This window comes from Pipistrellus kuhlii, unplaced genomic scaffold (genome assembly GCF_014108245.1).
Source record: "Pipistrellus kuhlii isolate mPipKuh1 unplaced genomic scaffold, mPipKuh1.p scaffold_m20_p_13, whole genome shotgun sequence".
Classification (NCBI taxonomy): Eukaryota; Metazoa; Chordata; class Mammalia; order Chiroptera; family Vespertilionidae; genus Pipistrellus; species Pipistrellus kuhlii.
The window spans coordinates 11,912,024-11,938,106 of record NW_023425438.1 but is presented as its reverse complement, the minus strand read 5'-3'; the positions used below and the strand labels follow the sequence as shown (position 1 = coordinate 11,938,106).

Genomic DNA, 26,083 nt, shown 5'->3' with positions numbered 1-26,083 from the left:
GATCTTATTCTACTTTATGCCTAAGATTTATTATTCTACTTGAATTTGTACTTGTACATTTTTTCAGTGTTTCATATAAATTGTCCCAAATTCTCTTCTTTTGTTCTTAGGGTTTTTGTTTGTTTGTTTGTTTGTTTTTAAATATATTTTATTGATTTTCCACAGAGAGGAAGGGAGAGGAATAGAGAGCCAGAAACATCAATGAGAGAGAAACATTAATCAGCTGCCTCCTGCACACCTCCCACTGGGGATGTGCCCGCAACCAAGGCACACGCCCCCGACCTGAACCAAACCCTGGACCCTTCAGTTCCCAGGTCAACTCTCCATCCACTGAACCAAACCGGTTAGGGCTGTACTTAGGTTTTTGAAAGCCAGAATATACATTTGGAATTAATATACATTTCCAATTAATATATACTAAAAACAATTATCATCATTGCTCTTTTACATTGACTCGCTTGCAGAAAATGCTGTAGACATACTTATTGTGGATTCCTGTCTATAACTTAAATGTTACTCATATCTGATACCTATAGTATCTACTCAGTACTTAACACTGTATTTGACTAAGGCATATTGTTTTCCAATTTCTTCCACTGACTTTGTAGTAGTCAGATTATACTAACTTTGTGATTTGGTAAATGGTTTTAATGACATGGCTTTCTAATCCTTGGGTCAAAATTCTTCCAGAATCTATGTAAATTAAGAATATGTATCTATCTCAAAACCTTTTATACCTAGTAAATTTGAATACCAAAACAACTGTTAGCACTATAGGATAAGTGTTTACTCAAAATCTGCTTAATTCAGAATCAAAGAAATCTCTGCATGCATTCAGGAGACACATTTCCTCATACATGGGAAAAATGAATTCAATATGAAATTTGGTGATGATTGCTAAATTGGGGGAATATAATAGTATTTGCTAATACTGAGTATTAAGTACAAGACACCACAAAGTATTTTTTACAAGTTCACTTAATCTTCTGATGATACATATTTTTTAATTATCCCCATTTTACAAATAGGGAAATTAAGGCTTAGATAAGTACTTTTCAAGATCACAAGTTAATAAGTGGCAGAGCTGGGGCACAAATTCAGCTGTGACTTGCCAATGGCCAAATTCAGCCCTTGACTGCTAGCTATAATGCCATTGTATTTACAATGTTTAGTATCCTATCTAATGAAAGAATAATTTGCAAATTGATCATCACTCCAACACAAGATAGCCCGCAGGGGTGGAAGTTAGGAGGGACTAGGCCTGTAAGAAAGAGCAGTTGGGGTGATCAGGCTTGTAGGGGAGGGCAGTTAGAGGTGACTGGGCCAGCAGAGGATGGCAGTTAGGGAATACCAGGCCAGTAGGGAAATTGGGGGAATCAAGCCTGCAGGGAGGGCAGTTGGGGATGACCATGCCTGCAAGGGAGGGCAGTTGGGGGGACTAGGCCTGCAGGGGAGGGCAGTTGGGGACAACTAGGTAGGCAGGGGAGGCAGTTAGGGTTTACTGGGCAAGCAGAGGAGGGCAGTTGAGGTGGACCAGGCCTGCAGGGGAGGGCAATTAGGGGTGACCAGGCTGGCAGGCAGAAGTAGTTAGGGACAATCAGGCATTCAGGCAGGCAAGCGGTTGGGAGTCAGTAGTCCTGGATTGTGAGAGGGATCCCAGATTGGAGAGGTGCAGGCTGGGCTGAGGGACTACCCACCTCCCCCATGCACGAAATTTGTGGGCCTTTAGTTATATTCTATTTGTACTAAAGGTCCACCGTGTGAAATCACACGAGACCCAGACCCCAAGTGCTGCGGGACTCAGGGTCAAACCCCCGCCCACCACACATGTCTTGCTACACACGCAGCCCTACTCACCCACACAGTTTTTTTTTCATACTCAGTTGCCTCTTCTACTTGACTATAGACATAAGGGCAAGGAGCATGTATTTAACCTTTTTTTTGCATCTTTTAGTGGCTAACATATGAAAGGTTCTTAATTCTTTGAACCTTGAATAAACACAATTATGCAAAAAATGGATTCTGCTCAAAGAAAATATTAACAATTTCAAATTAGAAGGGGACTTATATGTATACAGTGCAGATATTTTATCACTGGCCGGGACCTCTTCTGTACTTTTTAAAACCATGTGCATATTCATATTTAGTTATATTAATATAAAATGAGTACCTATATATTATTTCAGTTGAGACTGAAAAATTGTTAATCTAGAATCATGATGTCCAATATCATGGTACATTATAGATTATTCATGTTTCACTTAGCAAGCATGAAAGGAACCAATCTTCCACACTCTCTACCCTTTTAAGAATTCTCAGGGATACTAAATGTAAGAAATTACATAATTTTATAGAGAACAGGATTTGATTCATATAATGAATGGTTTAAAAAATATATATATTATTGATTTTTTTACAGAGAGGAAGGGAGAGGGATAGAGAGCCAGAAACATCGATGAGAGAAGCATCCACCAGCTGCCTCCTGCAGTGTGGGTATGCACCCACAACCAAGGCACATGCCCTTGACCGGAATTGAACCTGGGACCCTTGAGTCTGCAGGCTGACGCTCTATCCATTGAGTCAAACTGGTTTTGGCTAACTGAATGGTTTTAACAAGGTGCTTTATAATTCTCTATCTAATAAAAGGGTAATGTGTAAATTAACCATCACTAAAGATGACAGCACCCATAGCCACAAGATGCCAGTGCCCAGTCCTCAGCCCCACTGGAGTCCCCCAGTCCTGAGGGGAGCGCCCGCTGAGAGCAGGCAGTATAAGCGGCCTGGCAGAATACTTGCTTCGTCATCACAGCGATGAGGCAAGCATTCCACGCCTGGCTGCAGATGGGCCTCTGGGGCGCGGAAAACCTCTGGGCAGTAGAGATACTACTGGTGCACAGATTCGTGCGCAGGGCTACTAATAAGATAATACTAAAATATGTACAATTATTTTAAGGAAGGAAAAATAATATATAGGTACCCATTTTATATTAATATATCTAAATATGAATATGCACATGGTTTTAAAAAGTACATAAGAGGTCCTGGCCAGTGTGGCTAAGTGGTTAAGCATCGACCTATGAACCAGGAGGTCACAGTTCAGTTCCCAGTCAGCACATGCCTGGCTTGCTGGCTTGATTCCAAGTGCAGGGCATGTGAGAGGTAGCTGATCAATGATTCTCACCATTGATTTTTCTATCCCTCGCCTTTTCTGAAATCAATAAAAGTATATATTTTTAAAAAGGTACATAAGAGGGTATACAATTAAAAGTAAGTCTTCCTTCTATCTTAAGACCTTGGTCTCCTTCAAGGACAACTGTTTTATGTGTATCAGTCTAGAAATAACTTTCTATACATTAAGCAATGTGTATATTACATGAAGTATACTCTACACTTCTGTATCTTTAAAGACTTTTTAATGTGAAATATGTACAAAATAGTACATGGACCTGGCCAGTATTGCTCAGTGGATTGAGCATCTTTTCATGCAATGAGAGATCACTGGTAGAATTCCCAGTTTCTGGCTTGATCCCTAGTAGCGGGTGTGCAGGAGGCAGCTGATCAATGTTTTCCTCTCTTTCTCTCCCTCCCTCTAAAATAAATATTTAAAAAGTGATCTTTTAAAAAATAGCACATGGTATATAGTATGTAGCTATAGAGTTCTCACTGCAGAATAATATTCTATTGTTGCTTATATATTTGGATTTTTTCAACCATCTTATGTACTTTTTTTATGTTCCATTTATTCCGTTTCTTCTTTCCCCTCCATTTTTTATCTTTTTTGGGGTGAGATTTTAAAATCATTTTTGACATCTTTTTTTACTGCCACTTATTTGGAAACTATGCAATTTATATCTATTCTTTTAGCAATTACCCAAGTTATTTTTAATCACACAACATTGAGCATTTTAACTCCAATTAACCAACAATTATCCATTTAACTCTCTTTTTACAATTCTGTAGTTTTTGTCTGATGTCCAAAACTATTATTGTTTTATACATTCAACATTTGTTTATATTTACCCTCATATTTATATCTTTGCTTACTAGTCCTTCTTGCGTCTAAAACCTCTCACCTAGGATCATTTGCCTTCTTTCTAACTGCTTTTGAGGTCTCTCTCTTTCTTTTTTTCCCTTGATGTTTATTAATTCTAGTATCTTCAGATTTCAGGGTCCATTTCTGCTCATGACACCTTAAGTGCTTTGTAATTTTCTTATTGTAAATTGCCCACTTTTCTTGGAAAGTCATCTATGCATTGTTTCCAATGGGAAATCTCCATTCTTATCTCTTTTCTGTGTTATTCAATTTACATTTCCCCCCTCCCACCCCCGACTGCTTTTAAGATTTTCTCTTTATCATTGGTTTTGAGTGATTTGATTATGATGTACCTTGGTTCTTTGAGCTTCAAGCAGCTTCTTTGTGGGTTTATAATTTTCTTTATATATATATATTGATTGATTTTATACAGAGAGGAAGGGAGAGAGACAAAGAGTTAGAAACATCGATGAGAGAGAGTCATCGATCAGCTGCCTCCTGCACACCCCCCACTGGGGATATGCCCGCAACCAAGGTACATGCCCTTGACCGGAATCAAACCCGGGACCCTTCAGTCCCCAAGCCGACGCTCTATCCATTGAGCCAAACCGGTCCCGGCTATAATTTTCATCAAGTTTTTAAAATTTTTAGCCATTTATTTCTTCAAATATCTTTTTCTGTGGACCTGACATCTTTTAGGGACTCCAATTTCACTTTTATTGGTCTGCTTGAAGTCTTATGGCTCATTGATGTTCTGTTTATTATTTTTGTTTATTTTCTCTAAATGTTTAATTTTGGATAGTTTATGTAGTTATGCAGCTTTTTTCAATGCACAGGTTTTTTCCTGCTGCAATATTTAATCTGCTATTCCACTCAGTGTATTTTTCATTGTACACATAGTTTTCATTTCTAAAAGTGTGTCTTAACTTTTTTAACATCTGGAATAGTTATAACTGTTTTAATGTTCTTATCCGTTACTTTTACCTTGTACTAGTATGTCAGTTTTGATTGATTGATTGGATTGTGTTCTGCTTCTGTGTATGTCTAATCCCTCTCAAGCATTTGACAGGATATTGATTTCCATTTGTGCATAAGAAACTACCGGATTGCCACAAAAGGCCATCTGAAGGGTGGGATGAGGGCATGCGACAGGGAGTAAGGAAGGCTAGGGGAAGGTCAATGGAGGGGAGGGAAGGATTTATGTACTACTATATGTAATACTTTAAATAATAAAAATAATTTTAAAAGCTCTTAAAGAGAAAAATAAAGGTTTAGAGGGAAACAATGCCTAAAACTTATCCAGGGCTGGAAATAGTGTCTGTTCCCACTAGCCAGACTTAAAAAATAAACTTCATAATTGACAGGATATTGAGTAGAGTATTCAGGAAGTTATTGCATCACTAATAGAGAATAATTAGCCCCAGACTGAATATTGTTCCAGATCTACCAAAAGCATGACCTGAAAGGATCATAATGTTTCCAAGTAACCGCATCCCAGAACAAAGCTCAAGATTTATAGAAATAAAAAAAAAAGATTTATAGGAATACACAAATATGCACACAAAAGAGAGTACACAAATGTTCAGAACTCATTAAGGTAAAATTCATTGCATCTCTTTTGTTTATTTATTTACAGTAAGATGGAACATTTTTTATGTGTTTATAGTGCTTTGCTTTTTTTTTTTTTTTTTTTTTTTTTTTTTTTTTGTGAACTACCCATTCTTGTCATTTACCTGTTTCTTTCTTTGAGTCATTGGTCTTCTTTGCTAGGTATCTGGCTAATACAGTTGAAGAAGATGAAGAAGAATCCAAATATGAAATTTTTCCATGGGCTTTAGGGAAAAATTGGAGAAAATTATTCCCTAATTTCTTAAAATTAAGGGACCAACTCTGGGATAGAATTGATTATAGGGCTATTGTAAGCAGGCGATGCTGTGAAGAGGTAAGATTTTAAAATACTTTATATGTGTAATCACTGTCTTTTGTTCATATAATTTTCCTTGCTTTTTAATGTGCTTCTAACATTTGCATTTTATTTTATATATATATATATATAAGGGTAGATCATTAGCCTTGATGGTTAACATGAATACAACTTATGTATTGCAATGTTGTTTTAATTTTATACCACAAGAATTTAAAATTGTTATTTCTGTTTTTCAGAGCAGTCTGTTTTGGTAGGGTTTTTATTTTAGTGTGTTTCTCTTGTCTGAAAGATCACCAATATATTGGAAAAGGATAGGTGTGCATATTTTTAAATATCTCACTGGAGTTGAATAATAATTTCATTAAATAAAATATATGAAATTTCAAGTCCAAAGATTTAAATGTGAATTGCATGATATAAAATTTATATAAATGTAGAATACATAAAGTTTCCTTGATGCCAGATTTTATTAAGATAAAGCAGAAAGACACTAAAAGTTAAAAGATCGGTTATTTTATTTAATGTTTTGGTTTTCAATAAAGAAGAAAATTAAGTTTTAAACTAAAGAAAAATTCTAAAGTAAAACATTAAATCAGTGACCACTGTAAGTCAATATTAATAAAGAAAACTTCGATAAATGTGAGCTAGATAATGCTATAATTAAATGGAGTTATATCCAGATAAATGGACTATAGGCCAAAAGAGACAATGGATTAGTGTCAAAGGGAGAACTTTAGGGGCATATCATAAAACTCTGCCCAGAACTACCATGTTAATTATATTTATTAATGAGATAAAGATTTAGCAAGTATGCATATTTGTAGATTAAAATAAGAGGACTGTTGAATGTTGGGGAAAATGCAAGGATTCAGAGATAACTTAGAAATTCAAACATTTCTTTTGGGAATGTAAAATAGTATTGTTGCTTTGGTAAACAGTCTGGGTGTTCTTCAAAAAGCTAAACATAGAATTCTGTATGAAGTCAGAGGTACACTTCCCTAGCTTGACCTCTTAAATACTAGGAGCTACATTTTCCAGTTGCTTATACAGATTTTACACATATCTAACCATCAGAATAATCCTGAGGCAGAATACTATCCCCATTTGAGATATAAAAAAAATTTAACCTCAGAAAGATTAAGTAACTTGACCAGTATCATACAGTTACCAAGTGGCAGAACCAGGATAAGAAACTAAAACTGACTCTAAAGGCAGTGTTTTATCTAACAAACCTTAGACAACAGTAACTGATAATATAGTGAGAAATCTTAATTGCTTCATAAATAATTCATGTAATCCTCACAACCCTCTATAATAGACACATTCTCTTTCTTCATCTACAGATGAGGAAACTGAGGTACAGAAAGGTTAAGTAACTTACCTTTGTTCTTACCATATTCCTTGTCATAATTGCAAACATTTTAAGATTAGCCTAACATACATAGTTGGAAATCTCAATTAAACATATTCTTCTCAGCCCAGTATATTCCAAAGTTAATAATAACTGTTTTGGGATAACTGTATTGTCTTTCACAAACTTACCCGTATTTTCCGGCGTATAAGACGACCCCCTAATTTTACAGTTAAAACATAGGTTTAGGCCTATATTTGCTGTATAAGACTAACCCCCACTTCAAAGAAAAGAATTACTTTGCTGTCAAGATCTGCAGGTAATTTTTGTGCAATTTTGGTCTTTTGCCCCCGATATTCGGTTGACTTTTTTTCGTTTCAAAAGTCATCTTATACGCCGGAAAATGCGGGTAAAATATTCAGAATTGAAAAACCTAGAAGGTTGCTTCAGTCTTGTTTTCTATTTGAAATGATTTAAATATTTTAAATTATTGTCAAGGGTTCAAGCAGTGAACACTTTATAGGTAAATACTGCTGTATCTGGAGATGCTTTTTTTTTTTCAAGATTGGTAACTTAGACTTTTAAATCTAGTTTTTAAAAATAGCTGTTCTTTCCTTCCCTCCCTCCCTTTCTTTTTCCCAAAGAGGAAGTGAGAGGGAGAGATGAAAACATCAAGATGAGAGAGAATCATTGATCAGCTGCCTCCTGTATACACCACACTGGGAATTGAGCCCACAACCTTAGCATGTGCCCTGACTGGGAATTGAACTGTGATTTTCTGGTTCATAGGTTAATGCTCAACCACTGAACCATGCCATCTTGGCTAGAGATAGCTGTTCTTAAGTTATATTTTTTTGTGCTTAGTTTTATTAAATAACGTATTAAAATTCTAAAAGAAAGCTTTCCACTATAGGTTATGGCCATTGCTCCAACCCATTATATATGGCAACGAGAACGCTCTGTGCATCACAGTGGAGCTGTTAGAAACTACAACAGAGATGAAGTTCAACTGCCCCGGGGACCTAGTGCCACACCGGTAGATTGTTCACTCTGCGGTAAAAAAGGAAGATATGTTAGACTGGGATTGTCTTCATCATCATCTTTATCCAGTGATACAGTAGAGGTGATGGAAAAACATTCTCAGGAATCACACAACTCAATGAGCAAGATAGTTGAGCCTTCTCAAGCTTATAGCTATCCTCAAGGTATGATTTAATGATATGTCAGAATCAGATTTATGCATGTTATTAACACAAATTAGTTATTGACCTATAGGCAGGGATACATAACATATTATACAATATGAGTTAAATTAGCATTGAAATTTGTCTCCTTTTCAGTTACTTTTTGTCTTGTGTTACTGTTTTTGTTGGTAACTTACCTAAACTAAAAGATTTTAATGTGATTTATGTTAAAGTAAAACCTAATCACCCTGGGTCTCAAATATTTTAAGAGCATTTGAAATATTTATTCAAAAGAAATTTTAAAAGGAAAATAAATTTATTTGTAATCTCATCATTTAGTTTTATCAGTGATTAACTATTGATTTTCTTCCATAGTTTTTTATTTTAAAAGTTTAATACCACTATGCTACAAGGTTGAAAAACACAGAAGTCCTTTGTTTTACCCCTTCTTTTTTTCTATACACTTTTAAAAATTGAGAGATAATTGATACATAACATTGTATTAGTTTTAGGTATACAATATAATTTGATATGTATATATTGCAAAATGATTGCCACAATAAGTTAACATTCATCACCCACATAGTTTTAGTTCTTTCCTTGTGATAACTTTGAAGATCTCTTCTTTTAGCAACTTCCAAATATACAATATAGTACTGTTAAGTGTATTCATCATGTTGTACATTACATACCCAGGACTTAATTATCTTATAACTAGAAGTTTGTACCTTTTGTCCACATTCATTCATTTTGCCTGTCCCCCTAATTTCTGCCTCTTAAAACCACCAATAGGTACTATGTATCTATGAGTGTGATTTATTTTTTTTATATAGATTCTACATATAAGTGAAATCACACATTATCTTTCTCTAATTTGTTTCACTTAGCATCATGCCCTCAAGGTCCATCTATGTTGTCGAAAATGGCAGGATTACCCTTTTTTTCTAACTGAATGATATTCCATTGTATGCACATACCACATTTTAAAAAGCCATTCATCTGTCAGTGAACACTTAGATTGTTTACATGCCTTGCCTATTATAAATAATACTAGAGGCCTGGTGCACGAAATTCATGCATGGGGGCAAGGGGGTGTCCCTCAGCCCAGCCTGCACCCTCTCCAATCTGGGACCCCTCAAGGGATGTACCACTGTCCATTTAGGCCTGATCTCACTGGCATTGGGCCTAAATGGGCAGTTGGACATACCTCTCACAATCCAGGAATGCTGTCTCCCAACTGCTCGCCTGCCTACCTTCCTGATTGCCCCTAACTGCTTCTGCCTGCCAGCCTGATCACCCCCTAACCACTCCAGTGCAAGCCTAATTGATGTCTAACTGCTCCCCTGCCAGCCTGTTTGCCCCCAACTTCCCTCCTCTGCCTGGTCACCCCTAACTGCTCTCCCCTGCAGGGATGATCACCTCCAACTGCCCTCCCTTGCAGGCCTGGTGCTTCCCAACTGCTCTCCCCTGCTTGCCTAATCGCCCACAACTGCCCTCCCTTGCAGGCCTGGTCCCTCCCAACTGCCATCCCCTGCTGGCGATCTTGTGGTGGCCATCTTGTGTCCACATGGGGACAGGATCTTTGATCACATGGGGGCAGCCATATTGTGTGTTGGGAATGATGGTCAATCTGCATATTACTCTTTTATTAGATAGAATAGAGACCTGGTGCATGTGTGGGGGCCAGCTGATTTGCCCTGAAGGGTATCCCGGATCAGGGTGGGGGTTCCCTTGGGATGTAGAGTGGCCTGAGTGAGGGGCCTGTGGTGGTTTTCAGGCCAACCACACCCCTGGTGACCCAAGTGGAAGCCCTGGTATCTGGAATTTATTTACCTTCTATAATTGAAACTTTTTAGCCTGGAGTGGAGCCAAACCTCCTGCTCACTCCATGGCCAGCAGCCAATTCTGTTGGAATTTATGTATCTTCTTTTTATTTTCTTATTTTATTGATTTTTCACAGAGAGGAAAAGAGAGGGATAGAGAGTTAGAAACATCGATGAGAGAGAATCATCGATCATCTGCCTCCTGCACACCCCCTCCTGGGATGTGCCCAAAACCAAGGTACATGCCCTTGACCGGAATCGAACCTGGGACCTTCCAGTCCGCAAGCTGATGCTCTATCCATTGGGCCAAACCGGTTTTGGCAAATTTATGTATCTTCTATAATTGAAACTTTGTAGCCTTGAGTGGAGACTTAGGTCAGCAAGGGCAGGCGGAAAGCTTGGGTTACTCCATTATCTGGGAAACCCAAGCCTCCCTCCTGCTCTCTGTGGCTGTAGTGATCTCGATTTGGTTTATTTGCATACTCACTCTCATTGGCTGGTTGGCCTGGCTGGTTGGGTGTAGTGGAGTGATGGTTAATTTGCATATTACTCTTATGTAGGATGGCAATAAACATGGGGGTGCAGATTTCTTCAAAATAGTGTTTTTCTTTCTGTGATATTGGATCATATGGTACTTATATAAAACACACACACACACACACACACACACACACACACCTTTATTGTTGAGAGTATTACAGATGTCCCCTCCACCTGGATCTCATCCCAGGCCTTCACCACCTATTTACTGTCTGTATCTATGAGTAATGCATATATGCATATACTTTGGTTAATCTCTTCTCACCCAACCTCCCTTCCCTCTGAGATTCATCAGTCTGTTCCATGTTTCCATGCCTCTGTTTCTATTTTATTTTAAATTTCTTTTTTAAAAATATATTTTTATTTATTCCAGAGAGGAAGGAAGAGGGAAAGAGATAGAAACATCAATGATGAGAATCACTGATTGGCTACCTCCTGCACACTACCCCTACTGGAGATTGAGCCCACAAGCTGGGCATGTGCCCCTGACCGGAATCAAACCCGGGACCCTTCAGTCTGCAGGCTGAAGCTCTATCCACTAAACCAAATTGGCTAGGGCTATTTTAAATTTATTTTTAAAAATAAGTTTTTATTGATTTGAGAGAGAGGGAGAATAAAGAAGTAGAAACATCTATGAAAGAAAAACACATTGATTGGTTGCCTCCTATACAACCCCTATTGGGGATCAAGCATGCAACCCAGGCATGTGCCCTGATCTGGAATTGAACTGATAACCTTTTGATTCATGAGTCGAGGCTCAACCACTGAGCCAAACCAGCTGGGCTGGTTCTATTTTATTTATTAGTTTATTTTGTTCATTAAATTCCTGGTTCCTTTATTTTGATTTTTAGATTCAATTTTTGACAGTTATGTACTTATTGCCATTTTATTGCCCATACTTTGATCTGTTTTTCTTCTTCGACCCTTTAACATTTCATGTAATACTGGTTTGGTAGCAACGAACTCAAGCTTTTTCTTGTCTGTAAAGCTCTTTATCTGACTTGCAATTCAAAATGGTAGCTTTGCTGGGTAATCTTGGTTGTAGGGCCTTGATTTTCATCACTTTAAGTATTTCTTGCCACTTCCTTCTGATCTGCAAAGTTTCTGTTGAGAAGTCGGCTTACATTTGTATGAGTGCTTCATTGGAAGTAACTGTTTTTTCTTGCTGCTTTTAAGATTCTCTTTGTTTTTAATCTTTGGCATTTTAATTATGATATCTTGGTGTGTACCTCTTTAGGTTCATCTTATTTGAGATTCTCTGTGCTTCCTGGACTTTTTGCTAGATTTTTTGTGCATGGTATAAGTAGTGATCGATATTAAGTTTTTTGTAGTGATTCCAACACCATTATCCATTCCCAATTACACACATATTCTTGGCTTCTTTGTTGTAAATTAATTGACCATAGTTGTGAGTTTATTTTCGGGCTTTCTATGCTGTTCCATTAATCTATGTGTCTGTTTTTATGCCAACACCATGCCATTTTGATTACTCTAACTTTGGAATACTATACATTGAAAACCTGATTTTAAATCACGACATGGTACAAGTGCCATATTTATTTGCATATTTCATTTTTGTTGAGATTTAAGTAGCTTTGAATGGTGTTTTATATTGGGAAATAATCTTATATAATAAACTAGAAATACTTTTAGTCAATTACACAATTTTTATTTAAATTTATAAAGGTATAGTATTTCTCTGATATTTCTCAATTTGAAATAATCAGAATAGTATCCTAGCAGAAATCCCTTTTACTTATTAGAGCCTTCCAAATTTTCACCCATCTGAAGACAGGACTGATAGATTTCTATGTTTCTTTCTCACTCTGTGAGACCCACATTATTTCAGAATTTTATCTATTTATTTTACCACATCTTTATGAGATTAACAGTGGTCATTGAAGTTTCACTTAAAGCAGTGTTCGGCAAACTGCGGCTTGCGAGCCACATGCGGCTCTTTGGGTGGCTCTTCCACAAAATACCACGGCCTGGGCGGGTCTATTTTGAAGAAGTGGCATTAGAAGAAGTTTAAGTTTAAAAGATTTGGCTCTCACAGTGAGAAGATTAGGGAGAGACTCTTGAAGGTAGGGGTCATGTCTCAGTCATTGTTCCATTTCCAGATCTCAGTAATCACTACACAATTTTGACTTATGAAATATGTAGCCTATTGCCTTCGAGCACTTACAAGCATAATTTTTATTGGTTCACTCATATTTGAAGGTAAATAGGATCTACTATAGGAAATAATAAAATAAGAATTTTCTTCTATCGCTAGCATCCCTCTCCTATTTCCCAACTCCTTTTACCTATACTCTTTTATCCTATAATAAGTAAGATTTATTAGATGTTTAAAATGTTCCAGGTAATGTGTTAAGCATTTTACACCATATGTTATTTAATATTCACAGCCAAACCTAAGGTAAATACTACTATTATCTACACTTTGCAGATAAAGAAACTGAGGTTTAGAGAGGTTAAACAATTTGCCCAAGATGGTGGTGTGACATCTGAACTCAAGAATGACTAGACTAGCTGGGACCAGTTTGGCTCAATGAATAGAGCGTCGGCTTGGAGACTGAAGGGACCCGGGTTTGATTCTGGTCAAGGGCATGTACCTTGGTTGCGGGCATATCCACAGTAGGGGGTGTGCAAGAGGCAGCTGAAAGATGACTCTCTCTCATCAATGTTTCTAACTCTCTCTCTCTCTCCCTTCCTCTCTGTATAAAATCAATAAAATATATTTTTTTAAAAAGATATTCTATTAAAAAAAAGAAAAAAAGGATGACTAGACTAGCGCCTGAGTTCCTAACTATTATGTTTTACTGCCTCTTTTGAAGAAAGCCAGCCTTTGTGATAAAAATAAGGTACCACACAAGTCTGTTAGCAGACTGCTATGGATTAAGGAAATAGTGAAAGCATTAAGAACTAAGTCCCTAATGAAAGGCTATATGGAGTGAACTGGAAGAGAATGCCAACCACCATTTGAACAGATATTTACAGAAGCATTATATTTTATACAAATTAGCTCTTGTAGTTTCAGGAACAGTAGCACTATATTTTAGGCTTTGATATCTCAACAGAAAATCAGAATGCAATCAGGGAATAGGGCTCTACCAGTCACCTTGCTCTGAAAAAATAAAAACAAAAAAGCAGATCTTTGAGGGATTGTGGATGAAAACTGTGGTTAGGCCCTAACCAGTTTGGCTCAATGGATAGAGTGTTGGTCTGCAGACTGAAGGGTCCTAGGTTCGATTCTGGTCAAGGGCACATGAATAGGTTGCAGGCTGATCCCCAGTAGGGGGCGTGCAGGAAGCAGCCAATCAATGATTCTCTTATAGATGTTTCTCCCTTCCTCTCTGAAATCAATAAAAACGTATTTTTTTTTAAAGTTAGGGGAGTTGTAAATGCAATAAACGGAACTATGCTTTCACCCACTCTCCTCTCCCCCTTTTTTTTAATCCTCACCTGAAGATATTTTTCCATTTTTAGAGTGGAAGGAAGGGAGATAGAAACATCGACGTGTGTGAGACACATTGATTGGTTGTCTCCCACATGCATCCCAACTAGGGCTGGGGATTGAACCTGCAACCGAGGTATGTACCCTTGACTAGAATTGAACCCAGGACCCTTCAGATTGTGGGTTCACTATCCACTAAGCCAAACCACCTAGGGCTCATTCGCTCCCTTGATGAAAGCCATAAAGCCCTGGTTTAGGAAAGACAATTCCTATACAGGAAGGAACAAATATTTACTCATCAACGTTTATTCAGAGTATTGACTCAAGAATAAATGTAAAGCTGAAACTGGTTTGGCTCAGTGGATAGAGCATTGGCCTGCGGACTGAAGGGTCCCAGGTTGGATTCCGGTCAAGGGTATGTGCCTTGGTTGTGGGCACATCCCAGTAGGGGATGTGCAGGAGGCAGCTGATTGGTGATTCTCTCTCATCGATGTTTCTGACTATCTCTCTCTCTCTTCCTCTCTGTAAAAAATCATTAAAATATATTTTTTTAAAAAAAGAATAAATGTAAGACCCTTTGTTTCAGGATGACAGAGAGTAGGCAGTACAAAGAAAATTTAAACATTTACATTCATTTTCCCTAAAACGGCTTATTAAGGGAGTATTTGAGAAAGGGAGGGTAGAAAGAAGAGGTTGGTTTAAGGGTCAGAATGTTATCAGGAACAGTGATCGGTCTCTCACTGCCTCAGTGCTGCTGATTCCCTGTAGTGACCTCTGCTAGCAAAATTTTCTTCCTCCTATCAACAAGAAGGTGGCTGGAATCACCTAACAGTTTGTGGTTGCAGTAAACTCAATTCAGCTTTCTCCAGAAGAGACACAAAGAACTGATGCTCTGCTCCAGGCTCTTATGCCAAAACTTAGCAATAGATGCTTACCAATGCTTCCATCTTTCTTTCCAACACAAGCATGTAACTTCTCATTTTTTCAGGTAAAACATTAAAATTCTTTCCTCAAAACAAAATGCTCAAAAACAAATTTTATATAAGCATGTTTATGACTTTTATTAAGAACATAATATTTTTCTTTTGACAAGGCTGGGAGGGAATAGATGACGCGTTCTTTATAAATTTAGATACATCACAATCACTAATCATGTGCTAGGCATTTTATAAAGGTAGCCTCATTTAACACTTTACCTGTTGCCCCAAAATCTCTTGAGTGGCACTATGATACTCATTTTACTGATGAAGACACAAACTCAGAGAAGTCTCAGCTGACGCTCTATCCACTGAGCCAAACTGGTTTCGGCGAGTATATCATTCTTATCAGCTTCTCCATATTATTTACTACTAGAGGCCCAGTGCACTGGTGGGGTCCTTTGGCCTTGGCCTGCAGGGATCGGATCAAAACATCCCCTGAGGTGTCTGAGATTGCGAGAGGGTGCAGACCAGGCCGAAGGACTCCACTTGCACGATCAGGGCCAGGAAGGGACCAAGGGAGGGTTCCAAGGTGTGTCTGGCCCATCTGGCCCAGTCCCAACCAGCCAAACCCCAGTAGCAAGCTAACCTACCAGTCAGAGCATCTGCCCCTGCTTGTCAGTGTGTGTCAGAGTGACTGATCAAACAGTTGGACACTTAGCGTATTAGGCTTTTATTATAAAGGATAACCCAGATTTCTTTGTGCCTTTTAAGATACATGCAAGCCATTAAAATATGTATGTTAAGTACAGATACATAAAATTTATCTTAAAATGCATATTTTATTTCAGTAGCCAATGACCATCAATCAAACAAAGAAAACAAAACTAATTTCATGAAGAAAGACAAATCTATGGAGTGGTTTACAGGAAGTGAAGAATAAGATGGCTCAATTAAAACAACTTGGAATCATTAACTACAATATGTCTATAATTCTTTTAAAAACTGGACATTTAAGCAGTTTTAAAATGTTACACATCTTTCGCTTTTGCTATTTTTCAGAATTATAAGTAAAAGTTATAAAAATCATAGTAATAGCAAAAAATACCAATCTACAAAAGTAATGATTTGCAACATAAAGTTCTATTTTGATACTTTTCTGTCTTCATATTAGTTGCCGTCATCTGAGGTACTCAGTTGAGTTGTGGTTTGAACTTCCTCAAGTTGACAAGAAAAGCTAATTTAAGGTGGCGGGGGGGGGGGGGGGGGGGGAAGAAAAGGTCATTATAATAATTAGAAGAAAATACCATTTAATATGGCCTGAAAAGATTACTCACCTGTATGACCAGTTTGCCAGTGCATAGGTCTAGCAATATAGGGAAATGATCCATATGGAAAATCAGAATGTGATTCTTCTGTTGTAGAACAAAATACATATTGTAAATTATATAAAATATTTCATAATTTGTTCAAATATTTTGAAAATTGTTAAAATACAAATTTATGTCCTTTTACTGTAAGTTTTTCTTTCACTTTTTTTTTTTTTTTTTTTAAGCATTTTGTTTTGGGGTTACTATGCCAGTTACCTCACAGAAACAATGTATCAAGGATTACATAATAAACTTATATATATGGTTTTATAACTAAACAGATAAACTCATATAATAAATCAAGGAATATATGAACATTTATTCATAGCCTAAATGTGTACATACAACAAAGTCCTAAATTTAGAGAATTCCAGCCTCATAAATAGCACATATTACTTTATTTGCATATCAGGTCCTATGAAATTATTTTCCTTCAGTAATAATCACTGATCTAAATTTTAAAAATTCTTTAGTGTATATATATATAAAATATTTCAAAAGTCAATCTTGTCACAGGTAAAATATGAATATTATTAAAAGCTAACTACAAAGGTATCAGAGCTTTATATAAAAGGCAAGCAAAGTCATTCTGTTTCTTACAGATTTTAATTTAACAGCATAATTACCACATTTCAATTTAAATACAAAAAAAATCCTTCAGAAACAATGCTCTCAAGAACCTATTCTCCACTAAAAATTTCATACACATGCATAAAATAAAACTGAAGCTCACCATGGCCATCCTCCTGAAGTATCTCACCGTCAGCTCTAATCTTTTGAGAATGTAATTGTACATCCACGTTAATTTCAGGTTCTACTCTTTGAGCTAAAATTCCATTTTTCTGTTTTGCGAGGCAAACCAACCAATCTCTGACAATGACTTCGCTTATCTTTTCACATGAGAGAGGAAGTTCACAGATGCGAATTCCATCTAAAAGTTCAATAACCTGTGTGATGCTTTCAGAAAAGTAAAAAATGTACTTTAAATTTCTAATACAACTTTAAATTTACTATACTTAAAAGTAAAAATGCAAGTTAGGGCACATAATAAGCAATTTTAAAGAATACTAAATAAAAATACAGAGAACATAATTTAACATTATTTGTTCACATTACACTTTTTAAATGTTTCTTTTAAATTTCCCGAAGAAAATGCATCTTATATTGCCATTTATGTAAAGGACGATTTAAGCAGCAGTAAAAGTGATTTGGGACATATGTAGTTTCATAAGTTTTACAAGATGACATATATATCTAACTCAGTTACAAAATGAACGTGTTTCAAATCATAAGTAGCCACATCACTCACTTTGCAAGATATACAGCACATGTACCACCCTGTTTAATATTAGGGTATAAAACAGGCAAAGCAACTTGAGGATTCAACATATCCAAAGCTACCTGTGGGGGGAAAAGAGAATCAGACTGAATTCTATTTAATTATGGTATAGGTTATCATGGTAAAATGATACACTTTTGGAAAACAATTACCCAGTTAAAGTATTGCATTTTCTTGAATACTGTATTACTATTACTTTACTGCTCCTCAAAAGATATATTATCACACTATTTGTCATAGTACTTTACTACATAAAAATGGTGATGGCATGCCCTAGAGGTTTGGCTCAGTGGAAAGAATGTCAATATGGGGACTGAAGGGTCCCAGGTTTGATTCTGGTCAAGGGCCCATGCCCGGGTTGCAGGCTCAATCCCCAGAAGGGGGCGTGCAGGAGGCAAATGATCCATGATTCTCATCATTGATATTTCTATCCCTCTCTGAAATCAATAATAAAAAATGGTGGTGGCATGACTTGCACTGGGCAATGCTGGTAATAAAGGAATCCTCCTTTAGTTATATATATATAGTTTCAATGCTTTAGTTGAGCTTTTGGCAATAGAAATTCACATCTCAAATATTTTTTTTAAAGATTTTTTAAATTGATTTTTTAAGGGAAAGAAAAATCAATGTGAGAAATAACGTGATTCTTACACTTTAGAATGCCTAAAATTAATATTCAGAACTTTTCTTCCCAATATAAAAATAAAATATTTGAGCCTGGGTAGAGTGGCTCAGTTGTTGAGCATCAACCTATGAACCAGGAAGTTATAGTTCAATTCTAGGTCAGGGCACATGCCCAGGTTGTGGGCTCAATCCCTAGTAGGGGGCGTGAGGGGACAGCTGATCAATGATTCTCATCATTAATGTTTCTCTTCCTTCTCCTTTCCTCTCTGAAGTAAAAAATATATTTCAAAACAAAACCAAACCAAAACATTTGAACCCTGGCTGATGTGGCTCAGATGGCTGGGCATCATCCATGCATCAAAGGATTGCTGGTTTGATTCCTGGTCAGGGCACATGCCCAAGTTGTGGACTGGATCCCCAGTCAGGGGCATGCAAAATAAATATGGTCAAAATAAAAAATTTAGTGTCATTAAGGACATTATGATAATACTTTTAAAACTATGGAAAAGGCCCTAGCTGGTTCGGCTCAGTGGATAGAGCATTGCCTTGCAGACTAAAGGTTCCTGCAGACTAAAGGTTCCCAGGTTCAATTGTGGTCAAGGGCACAAGCCCAGGTTGCGGGCTCAATCCCCAGTGTGGGGCATGCAGGAGGCAGCAGATGCATGATTTTTATCATTGATGTTTCTATCTCTCCCTCTCCCCCATTCCTCTCTGAAATCATTAAAAAATAAAAATTATAAAAAGCCTGGGAGAAAGCAAGGAAGGATAATGATGGCTTACAACAGCAAACAGCATTGGATGTGATGAGAAGTGGTATAAATTTTGAAAAGGTAAGAGACAAATAGGATTGGCTGTGAAATGTGAGAGAAGCACAGGAGTCAGAATGAATCCTCAACATTGTTAACGAATACTCCTCTACATCCCGACTTTAACTGTCTGTTCCCTCTCAAATAGAAGTTATTTTTCCACAAAAATCTCACAACCAAGTGCTAAGCTCAACATGCTCCAAACACTGCTTACTCTAGAAATGCTGAGGTTTATGATGCTCAACTCCTCCTCCTTGTTCACTACCCCATGTTTATTAATAACTTTGGCTACTAATTCAATAAGTCTCTTTGCTCTAAAGAAAAAATTCTCCTTCCATGCCAGATACAGAAATGGGGCAAATAATGAAAGAAGCCCTCTCCCATACAAAAGAAGTGTGATCCTTGTTTTTGTCACACACAGTAATAAGTAATATCATAGGAACCACTTTTGAAAACTTACCGCATCGAATGTTAAAGATTTTATGTCTTCACTTGCTCCTGAAATATCTTTATGAATAAAATGCACATTGTCTGGCCACTCTTCTACATGACTAATTTTCCATGAATCACGCCAGTGTTTATAATTCTTCTTAGCCAGTTCATGGTGGTCTTTTCGTATTTCAAAACTTATGACCCGTCCTTGTGATCCAACTTAATTTAAACAGATAATTTATGACAGTACATGGTATTAAACATTTCATAAAATAATATAAAAATTATATTGTAAAAAAGGTATTATATGGGTCCTGGATTGATTCCCCAACATTAAAAAAAAAAAAAGTTATATGGATGTGAAAAGAAAAAAATTCAAATAGTTCAAGTTTACAAAAGTCTCTATCTCATCCCAGATATCCAATCAATCTATCTCTTCAGGCGTAACCATATTATTAGTTATTTACCCTTCCCAAGATAGTTGGTGTCTACAGTGTGCAAGTAATTCTTTATTTTTAACACACATTGTGATATATTGTGTCCTCTAACTTCCTTTATACTTATCATGCCATTTCAGTGATTAACAATCTACTGCATTATTTTTAACAGATTTTATATTCTATTGTATGGCTATGGCATAATTATTTAGCAATCACTTGCCAATAAAAATTTAGTTTGTTTCTAGTCTTTCACTATCATAAACAATATTGCAATAAAATTTATTATGCCCAAGTTTTTGTATGCATGAGCTAATATATATATCTACAGAATAAATTCCTAAAAATGGGATTGCTGGCTCAAGAGGTATGTGAATGTTTTATTTTGAAAATTATTATAAAATTGTCCTCCAAAAAAGTGATACCAATTTATACTCTACCAGCAAGTATTTAAGTGCCTATTCTCTATACTCTCAAGCTTTTTATCTACAATACATCAATCTAAAAGTGAATATAGTTTATTGTTGTATTTTTTTTTCTACCAATAAAGCAAATCAAATAAGAACTTTATTTCTCGCCGAAACCGGTTTGGCTCAGTGGATAGAGCGTCAGTCTGCGGACTGAAAGGTCCCAGGTTCGATTCTGGTCGGGGGCATATACCTTGGTTGTGGGCACATCCCCAGTAGGGGGTGTGCAGGAGGCAGCTGGTCAATGATTCTCTCTTATCGATGTCTCTAGCTCTCTATCCCTCTCTCTTCCTCTCTGAAAAAAATCAATAAAATGTATTTAAAAACAAAACAAAACAAAACAAAACAAAAACTTTATTTCTCAATGTTGGGTGAGAGTAAAATAGGAAGAATCAATCTATTAATCTAGTTTGGTTAAACAAAATTATGTTTATATTCTCATAATAATGTTGCCTGATTCATCCAGTCCATTTTAATTGAGTGCTTCCTTTGTATCAGTTCCGGGTATTGAAAAAGTAAAATTATATTCCCATTCCCCAGAATATTAAGGTGCATAATGTTTTATTGTTGTATTTCTTTTGTTATGGATCAGGTTAGACCTTCCACATATTTAAAAAGTATTTGTATTTTTGTGTGTGCCTAAAGACTTTTAAACTGTTTAGCACAGTAATACTGCTGTTTCACAAAAAACCACTGCATTTTAACAAGGCAATTGGTTTTCCACCCACCTCTATCTGAGTGCTTTGCTATCATTTGGACGCTATCCCAGATCAATCAGTCTGTAGTTTACATTGAATGAAAAGTTTACATTCTAAGATGTCTTTTGAAATGTAAGTCCAGCTGCAAGTCATCATGTTCTCAAAGGATAAAAATTAATGCTAATAGTAGCATAAGATAAACAATTGAAAAATCTATAATAATAAAAGCATAATATGCTAATTAGACTGGACGATCTTCTGGATGAAGCCAGAGCTGCAGGGAAACCAGGGTCCCGGGTACCAGAGGGAAGCCAGTGCCAGCAGCCAGGGGGAGAGGGGGAAAGCCTACTCTTGCACAAATTTCGTGCACCAGGCCTCTAGTATAATTATAGAGGGGAAATCCATTCCAAAGGTAAATAGCAATAATTTTTTGATCACTCATAATTTGCTCAGTGGATAGAGCATTAGCCTGAGGACTGAAGGGTCCTGGGTTTGATTCCGGCCAAGGGCACATGCCTGTGTTGAGGCCTGATCTCCAGTAGGAGGTGTGCAGGAGGCATCCGATCAGTGATTTTCTCTCATCATTGGTGTTTCTATCTCCTCCTCTCCTCTCTGAAATCAATAAAGAAATATATTAAAAAAAAAACAAAACTGTTTTGTCTTTGTTTTTTAAAATATATTTTATTGATTTTGTACAGAGAGGAAGGGAGAGAGATAGAGAGTTAGAAACATCGATGAGAGAGAGTCATCGATCAGCTGCCTCTTGCACACCCCCTACCGGGGATGTGCCCGTAACCAAGGTACATGCCCTTGACCAGAATCGAACTTGGGTCCCTTCAGTCCCCAAGCCGACGCTCTATCCATTGAGCCAAACCGGTTTCAGCTGTTTGTTTGTTTTTTTAAGTAGAAGCATTAAAAAACATGAGAGGAGCAAGAGAAAGCAAAAGGTAAGAAAGAGTGAGTGGAAAAATGTACAAAATGGGGGGAGAAATTTAGTTGCTTACATTTGTTTTAAAGAGAATTCTTTGCATCCCAAAGTCATGTGAATATTTTCCGAAACATCTTTATTTAACTTTCTGTTACTATGAACAGATTAAATGTTTTCTTTGTTATCTACATTCTGCTCCTTTATCCCACTCTCTTACCTGCTCTGGATAAAAATAAGCTCATTCCACCAGAGCCAGAGCCAGCTTCCAAAACAGTATCTCCTGGGTGAATATTCATCATCAACAGCATCATACTTATATCCTATGATTTAAACAAAGCAATCAATAAATATGTACTAAGCACCTACTATTACTTCCTCTTATCAAATATCATGTTGGACTTGGGAGAAGTGACAAAAATGGTTTAAACCCTGGCACTGCCTAGCAAGAGTTTATATATATTTTGTTGACTTTTTACAAAGAGGAAGGGAGAGGGACAGAGTTAGAAACATCAATGAAAGAGAAACATTGATCAGCTGCCTCCTGCACACCTCCTACTGGGGATGTGCCCGCAACCAATGTACATGCCCTTGACCGGAATTGAACCTGGGACCCTTAAGTCCGCAGGCCGACGCTCTATCCACTGAGCCAAACTGGTTAGGGCAAAAGTTTATATTTTACTTGACAAAATAAGAGATTCAAGAATCAATTAGCTAATAAAGCAGTATAATGTTGACATTATAGACAATAAGTACAATGAGAGCTCAGAAAAAGAAATCAGCAGACTATCCTAAAGACAGAGTGGGGAATTTAAGGAAACAATCAAAAGGTAGAAACACCTTTGAACAAATACTTTTAGTGGTTAACACAAAAGTATTGAATTCTGCAATACTTTTCCCTTTTCAAGACACTTGGCTGCTACCTCTTTGCTTGACTGGCTTTTCCTTAAATTGCGTTTCTTATCAAATGTATCTCCTTGGAGCCCTGGACAGTTTTGCTTAGTGGTGGTTCTAGTGTCGGCCTGTGGACCAAAGGGTTGCAGATAGATTCCTCGTCAAGGACACGGATGTCAGGTTGTAGATTGGATTCAGGTCTGGTCATTCCAGGACTGGTCGGGGCTCATGTGGGAGACAACCAGTCAATGTGTCTCTCTCACATGGATGTTTCTATCTTAAAAAAGATCAACAGAAAAACTATCCTCAGGAAAGGATTTTTTAAAAAATGTACCTCTTTGGAGACCTTCTCTAACCACTAGACATAAAAAAAAAATCCTCTTTTCCCATGTCACCCAATACAGTATCACTGTATCTTCATGACACTTAGCACTACCTGAAATTATATTATTCTTTCATTTACTTGTTTTTTTCTTTGTCACTCCCTCTAGGATGTAAGGTCTGTGTTAAGAGCAAAGACTGTGGTTCACCACTCTACTTCCCTAAAGTAGTGCCCTGAACATAGAAGGTAGGTGATTATTTGCTGAATAAATAATGAGTGTCTCATCTGAGAATAGGAGTTGTTACAAAGGAGCAATCTGCTCAAGGACTGTGACTGTAACTAAGGACTGAAATAAACCACTAGCAATGAATGATTAGTATACGATTCTAACAAGGAAGTAGGTAATTTATTCAAAAGGGATATTCCCATCTACACAATGGAATAGTATGCTGCCATAAAAAAGAAGGAATTCTCATCATTTGCAGCAACCTGGATGGAATTGGAGAACATCATGCTGAGTGAAATAAGCCAATCAATGAAAGAGAAACACCACATGACCTCACTCATTTGTGGATGATAAAGAACATTATAAACTGATGAACCAAAAGATAGATATAGAGACAGTATATCAACAAGTAGACTGTCAAATTACAGCGGGGAGGGGAGGAAGATCTGGGAGAGATAATAGATCAACCGAAGGACTTTTATACATGCATATAAGTACAACCAATGGACACAAAACTCTGGGGAGGGAGGGGATGTGTGGGAGGGAAGGAGGTGGGCAAAAAAAAAAATCAATAAAATATATTAAAAAAAATAAAAAAATAAAAAAAAAGAAATTGTAAAGCTAAATTGCAACTGCTATAAATCTATTTCTACATGTCCTTTAAAAAAATTCTTTATTGTTTAAAGTATTACATATGTCTCCTTTCTCCTCCATTGACCTCTCCCCTGCCACCCCCTAGTGTCTGTGTCCACTGGTTATGCTTATATGCATGCATACAAGTAAAAAATGGAAACACTTTAAATTAAAGGGAAAGCAGATGGTCTGGAAAAAAAAAAAAAAAAGGGATATTCCTTTTATGTTTAGTGTCTAATTTTAGCTGTGTTAATATAAAACTTTTTAAAAAATATATTTTATTGATTTTTTTACAGAGAGGAAGAGAGAGGGATAGAAAGTTAGAAACATCAATGAGAGAGAAACTTGGATCAGCTGCCTCTTGCACATCCCCTACTGGGGATGTGCCCACAACCAAGGTACATGCCCTTGACCAGGATCGAACCTGGGATCTTTCAGTTCGCAGGCCGACGCTCTATCCACTGAGCCAAACCGGTTTCAGCAATATAAGACTTTTTCTATCCATTGTTGATAACACACTTCTAGTAACATACCTTATCAAATGAAATATAATTAAAATATCATCATAATGGTACTAAAAAAATTGTTCCATACTGAAACCGGTTTGGCTCAGTGGATAGAGCGTCAGCCTTCGGAGTAAAAGGTCCCAGGTTCCATTCAGGTCAAGGTATGTATGTACCTTCTTGGTTGAGGGCACATACCCAGTAGGGAGTGTGCAGGAGGCAAGCTGATCGATGTTTCTCTCTCATGGATGTTTCTAACTCTATCCCTCTCTCTTTCTCTCTGTAAAAAATCAATTTTATTTATATATATATATATAATTTTTTAAAGTCATATCCATGATTTTTTTTTTTTATATAGACTGCGAACAATAAAAACCCTTAACACCTGAGAAGTGCTTTAAGTACGTGAATCAGGTCGTAGGGCTGCATCTCTTTTGCTCTTTCTGGAACCAATATGCACCTAACTCCCATCGCGTTACCTTTGGGTATGTTATGGCAGGGCCTCTTTTCATCAGTAACACATAGTCTTCCAGTGCCGGCCTCCTCAGCATAAAGCGCTTACCCAGGGAACTCCTTAGGATCTGGCCAGGGAACTTCCCCACGATGTCGCTGAACGGGACCACCCCCCAGCTACTATTTAAATGCCCGGCGTTGCTCAACCGAAATAGTTTCTTAAAATGTGTTTCTCTTTTCCCAGTCTCGGCTAAAATCAGCTCCCCAGCCCGAAAGGGCCCCTCTCTGGAGGTTGACCAGGGAGGGGCGCCGTGAAGTTCTCCCACCGGGGCGGGCAGTGCGGGATCCCCGGATGCCGGGTGTGCGGGATCGGGCAGAGCCAGGTCTCCACTCGAGTCCTCGCGCCCTTGAAGGGATGGCTCCTCTCGACGCGTCGGCAGTCTGAAGCTTTCCAGGGACGACAGCCATCTGGTCCCAATGCCCCGGCTGCTCGGAGGGAGTGATGGAGGCGACTCTGCGCCGGGAACCTTCTTCGGTGCCGCCTCGTGCTCTCTCGGTCCATCTCGCGCATCTCTTTGCGAGGATTCGCTACACCGTGACCGGGCTGTCTCCAAGGGCTCCGGTCCGAGGCCGCGCGGGAACGGGCAGGGCGCGATCCCTGGCCGCCGCCTGAAGCGCCGCAGCCTGAGCAGGACTGGACCGCGGTGGCCCGCCGACAACAT

The 26,083-nt window shown here is 37.6% G+C and overlaps 2 protein-coding genes across 2 annotated transcripts in view; one reads left to right on the top strand and one right to left on the bottom strand.

The window, feature by feature from the left end:
• Positions 1 to 16,486, top strand: part of SPDYA (speedy/RINGO cell cycle regulator family member A) — a 20,387-nt gene extending 3,901 nt beyond the window's left edge. The window contains exons 4-6 of the mRNA XM_036434885.2: positions 5,804 to 5,975; positions 8,225 to 8,516; positions 16,084 to 16,486. Coding sequence (XP_036290778.1) covers positions 5,804 to 5,975; positions 8,225 to 8,516; positions 16,084 to 16,175 — 556 coding nt within the window. The 3' untranslated portion in view covers positions 16,176 to 16,486. The remainder of the gene's footprint in view (positions 1 to 5,803; positions 5,976 to 8,224; positions 8,517 to 16,083) is intronic.
• Positions 16,055 to 26,083, bottom strand: TRMT61B (tRNA methyltransferase 61B). Its single transcript, XM_036434879.2, has 7 exons — positions 25,388 to 26,083; positions 22,551 to 22,653; positions 19,832 to 20,022; positions 17,912 to 18,003; positions 17,336 to 17,559; positions 16,570 to 16,647; positions 16,055 to 16,469 (listed from the first exon to the last, which is right to left on the bottom strand). The coding sequence occupies exons 1-7, from the start codon at positions 26,081 to 26,083 to the stop codon at positions 16,426 to 16,428; spliced, it is 1,428 nt and encodes a 475-aa protein (XP_036290772.1). The 3' UTR covers positions 16,055 to 16,425.

Bases quoted from the DNA above. Each gene is read 5' to 3' on its own strand.
- TRMT61B (XM_036434879.2), bottom strand. From the start codon at position 26,083: ATGTTGTCGGCGGGCCACCGCGGTCCAGTCCTGCTCAGGCTGCGGCGC. The intron at 20,023-22,550 runs GTAAGAGAGTGG...GTTTAAATTAAG, and splicing joins CTTATTTTTATCCAGAGCAG to TTGGATCACAAGGACGGGTC. The intron at 16,470-16,569 runs GTGAGTAATCTT...ACCTTAAATTAG, and splicing joins CTGGCAAACTGGTCATACAG to CTTTTCTTGTCAACTTGAGG.